This window comes from Castor canadensis, chromosome 11, assembly GCF_047511655.1.
Source record: "Castor canadensis chromosome 11, mCasCan1.hap1v2, whole genome shotgun sequence".
Lineage (NCBI taxonomy): Eukaryota > Metazoa > Chordata > Mammalia > Rodentia > Castoridae > Castor > Castor canadensis.
In genome coordinates this window covers 19,984,052-19,988,652 of record NC_133396.1, presented here as the reverse complement: position 1 = coordinate 19,988,652, position 4,601 = coordinate 19,984,052, and the positions used below count along the sequence as shown (strand labels likewise).

At 47.8% G+C, this 4,601-nt stretch overlaps 1 protein-coding gene across 1 annotated transcript; it reads left to right on the top strand.

Moving 5' to 3' along the window:
• The first annotated feature begins 388 nt into the window (after positions 1 to 388).
• On the top strand, positions 389 to 4,287 carry LOC141413724 (keratin, type I cuticular Ha4). Its single transcript, XM_074045705.1, has 7 exons — positions 389 to 796; positions 900 to 982; positions 1,660 to 1,816; positions 2,631 to 2,792; positions 2,884 to 3,009; positions 3,181 to 3,401; positions 3,822 to 4,287. The coding sequence occupies exons 1-7, from the start codon at positions 449 to 451 to the stop codon at positions 3,907 to 3,909; spliced, it is 1,185 nt and encodes a 394-aa protein (XP_073901806.1). The 5' UTR covers positions 389 to 448; the 3' UTR covers positions 3,910 to 4,287.
• The last annotated feature ends 314 nt before the right edge of the window (positions 4,288 to 4,601 follow it).

The following is a 4,601-nucleotide window of genomic DNA, read 5'->3' as shown; positions in this document are numbered from 1 at the left end:
TGCCTGGAAGAGCGGTCACCTAAAGCTCTCTTTCCAGGGAACACAATGGCAGAAGTTCATGGAAGAGGAGTCTGCGATTCTCCAACAACTCCACCCCGTGTCCTGGCTGTCTTCCCCTCTGAGTAATGAGATGAGCCTCTTGGGACTGTGATGATTCTGCCTCCTTTGAAGCTATCTGATGAACTCTGATTTCATCAACCACTAGGATCCAGGAAGAGCCTGGTGTGACACAAGCTGAATGGAATAATTTTATGGGATGAGGGGGGACTCTTTGGAAGCATCTAACTAGCATATTTTGAAGAAAAATTAGCTGAACCATTAGGAAAGGAAACTATGCTATTTTCTTGGTCCCCACCCACCATTAGGGTATAAAAGGACCACGGAGGAAGGAGAGACTCAAACCTCACTCACATCTACCTCCAGCTTTTCCATCACCTCTCCCAGTACCATGGCTTGCAACTGCTGTCTGCCCAACCTGAGCTGCCGCTCCAGTTGCTCCTCCCGGCCCTGCATACCCCCCAGCTGCCACAGCTGCACCCTGCCAGGCGCCTGCAATATCCCCGCCAATGTGAGTAACTGTAATTGGTTCTGTGAGGGTTCCTTCAATGGCAGTGAGAAGGAGACCATGCAGTCCCTGAACGACCGCCTGGCCAGCTACCTGGAGAAGGTGCGCCAGCTGGAGCGGGACAATGCCGAGCTGGAGAGACGCATCCTTGAGCGGAGCCAGCAGCAGGATCCCTTGGTGTGCCCTGCCTACCAGGCCTACTTCCGGACCATTGAGGAGCTCCAGCAGAAGGTGAGAGAGTGGGATATGTGGGGATCCAGCACCAAATGATTTTCTTTGAACAGTGAGACATTCTCAAGTTCAAGTGGACCTCATGTTAGAACCGTTTTTTCAGATTCTGTGTGCCAAGTCTGAGAACGCCAGGCTGGTGGTGCAGATCGACAATGCCAAGCTAGCCTCCGATGACTTCAGAACCAAGTATGTTGAGCCTTTTTGGGACAAATGACCTCCAAGACCCGCTATGGCTCTTCCATGGTTCTATGGGTCCCTTATCTGAAATGCTTGGGACCAGAAATGTTTTGGATTTTGGATTTCTTTTTAAATTTTAGAATGCTTGCATGAAATATCTTGGGGATAGGCCCAAGTATAAGCACAAAATTTATTTATGTTTCATATACATCTTAGACATATAACCTGAAGGTAATTTTGTACAATATTTTTAGTGTATCTGTGTTTTGACTTTGATCTGTCACATAAGATCAGGTGTGGAATTTTTCAGAGTTTTGGGTGTTTGAGTATTTCAGCTTTTGGAATTTTGATTAAGAATGTTCAACCTGTATTGGTATTTCTGGAAGGGTTTTTTAAACCCCTCCAATTCAGAAATTGAAGCTAATTGTTCTTTGGAAATGGATTGATTTGGTGATCTATTAACCAACAAAATTAAGAACTTCCTCATGGGTTCCAGTGTGCACCTTTTGTGTTAGGGTGAGTCAAGGGAGCTCTCCAACCTCACAGCATGAGGGAAATATGGAAGAGAGGCAGAACACTGCATAAGTTTGAAAAGACCTTGGCTAATCCTATCCAAACAAGACACAGAAGAGGAAGGTGGCCTTATTTCCTGGCTCTTATCCTCTAACTCTGATCTGTTTGTGCAGGTATGAGACCGAGTTGTCCCTGAGGCAGCTGGTGGAGTCTGACATCAACGGCCTGCGCAGGATCCTGGATGAGCTGACCCTGTGCAAGTCTGACCTGGAGGCCCAGGTGGAGTCCCTGAGGGAGGAGCTGCTGTCCCTCAAGAGGAATCATGAGGAGGTATGAAGAAGAATTTAAAAAGCAGGCTTCAAAGCTTTTGAGCTAAGCCTTCAGCACTGGAAATCAGGGGAAAATAACTTAGGCCCCGTGAGTTCTCTGAAGAACTATAGCTATAGAAGGATGATGCTGTACCCACAGGAAGCAGTGAGATGAGCTGCTAATTCACAATCACACAAGTGAAGGTTGGGCAGGTGCTGGAGATGCTGAGGAAGGACATCCATTGATTAAGCCATGCTCTCTGCTGGTTACTGTTAGTTCTTGAATTTGGTGGTGGGGATGGAGGAAAAACAAGAAAAAGGAAAGATGTCCTAGTCCCTTTCTTCAGTGAGCTCACAGTCTAGTGTGGAAGAACAGCCATGTAACCACAGGGATATAACACAAGTTAGAGTGATGTAAGTGCTCTGTAAGACGTGCACTCAGCATGAATGAGTCAGTCTCCTCAGACAGGAGCTAGGGAACTCTTCTCAGAAACAGGGAGGAGGGCTTCAATACTTGGGTATTTCCACCTATGGGAAGAGATTGAGCAGACAGAAGTGGTCGATCAGGATATATCTGAGTGTGACTGGGTACGTACGTGGTACCTAAAGAGGTGGAATGGGAAATGCGGAAGGACTTGCACATGTCTTATAAGAAATGTGAAGTTGTTTCAGTTTTTTTGGGAAATGATTGGTGTGATCCCTGCTTGAGTTTATCGCTATACATTTACATTTGTTAATCTTTGGAATGAACATGAGTTCCTAGGTTGTGCTCACTTCTCTACAGCAGGAAGATAGATTTCATTCAGTGGGCTCATTCTTTCCCTCTCCTCCATCAGGAAGTCAACACCCTGCGCTGCCAGCTGGGAGACCGCCTCAACGTGGAGGTGGACGCTGAGCCCAGTGTGGACCTGAACCGTGTGCTGAACGAGACCAGGTGTCAGTATGAGGCCCTGGTGGAAACCAACCGCAGGGAGGTGGAGGAATGGTTCACCAAACAGGTGGGCATCTAAGCACATGCATGGTCAAGATTTGAGGCTCCCAGGTCCTGAGTGGACCGTCACCCTGTCTCCTTCCCTTTTGGTGTTTCAGACTGAGGAGCTGAACAAGCAGGTGGTGTCCAGCTCAGAGCAGCTGCAGTCCTGCCAGGCAGAGATCATCGAGCTGAGGCGCACAGTCAATGCCCTGGAGATCGAGCTGCAGGCCCAGCACAACCTGGTGTGTATTGTTCAGACTGCTGGGGAGCGGTGTGAAGACGGGGAGGCAGAGTCACTGGGATGCCCTATGGGCCCCACACTCTCCTCAGTTCTTGAAGCTGCGAGTTCTTTGGAAGTCTGAGGAGGGCTGTTTGAGGAGCGTCCACCTGACATCATGTCTTCCCCACCACAGAGAAACTCCCTGGAAAACACACTGACAGAGAGCGAGGCCCGCTACAGCTCCCAGCTGTCCCAGGTGCAGTGCCTGATCAGCAATGTGGAGTCCCAGCTGGGTGAGATCCGGGCTGACCTGGAGCGTCAGAACCAGGAGTACCAGGTGCTGCTGGATGTCCGGGCCCGGCTGGAGTGCGAGATCAACACGTACCGAAGCCTGCTGGAGAGTGAGGACTGCAAGTGAGTATGGGGTGAAGGATTTCTGGGATAACACGTATGGTGGAAGTAAAAAGACAATTGGAGGCACACATTTGATGGACGTATTTTCAAACAACGCATTATCAATTGAGTGTCTACTATGTACTCAGTGATTCATGATAGCTACACAAATGTGGATGAGCAAAGGAGAAAGCAACAGCCCCTGCCTCTGGTGACTGCCATTGGAGAGGTGGTAGCAGAGAGATTGCTAGTCACAACTATGTCTGTTGGGTAAGACAGAACATTTCATTAACATGAAAGCCCAATCAAAATTTTACCTCTATTCATGACATTTTGGGAGGAGAATTCATAGGTTGTCTCCTTAAGCACAGGTATTATGTGTACCTTACTTTTCTCTCCCCTCCCTTCCCCAATTCACTGTAAACCTCTGTGTTCCCCTAGCCTTCCCTGCAACCCATGTGCTACAACCAATGCTAGTGGCAACTCCTGTGGACCGTGTGGCAGCTGTCAAAAGCGTTGCTGTAACTGAACAACTTTTATCCTCTTTGAAGACATCAGTGATCAAGCATGGGAACCATCCTCAGGTCCTCTCTTTGCCAGGGCTCAGTTCCCATTAAGAAACCTCATCATGCCAACTGTGATTTCTAGACACTGACATACTTTCCAGACCTAGAAAACAAGGACACATCATCAACTTTCAATGACTGGAAAACTCTTTTGTGTTGAAGGTTGTCTCTCTTTGTTTCTGAAGGTGTTCAGCTCCCTATAATCTGAGGTCTGGGTGTTACTTTAGGGTGTTGCCTGCACATGCTACCATTTCCTGCTTTCCTTTCTTTGGTTTTCTCTGGAATGCAAGGAGGCTACTTCATTTACTTCTCAATAAACTTCATTTCTCTGGCATAGTAAAGGTGTTTCTCATTTATATTCATACTTCGTAAAGCACTCATCATGACTGTGTCATAAAAATGCCTTACACTAGGAGGTTGAAATGACTGACTCAGGTATATACTCCACCAGACACAATGATGGAGAGGGAGAGATGTACTCCTGGTGGGCTGTCACCAAGGGGAGGCCATGCAAGAGACCTGGCTGTCAACATCCATGCTTACCTTGCTGTGGCTGCAGGGCCCTTGGTTATTCTGAGAATCATGCCCAGATTTCATTGCTATCTCCCACTGTCACCCCCATTAGACTTCCCCTTTTCCTAAACTATCTAAACAG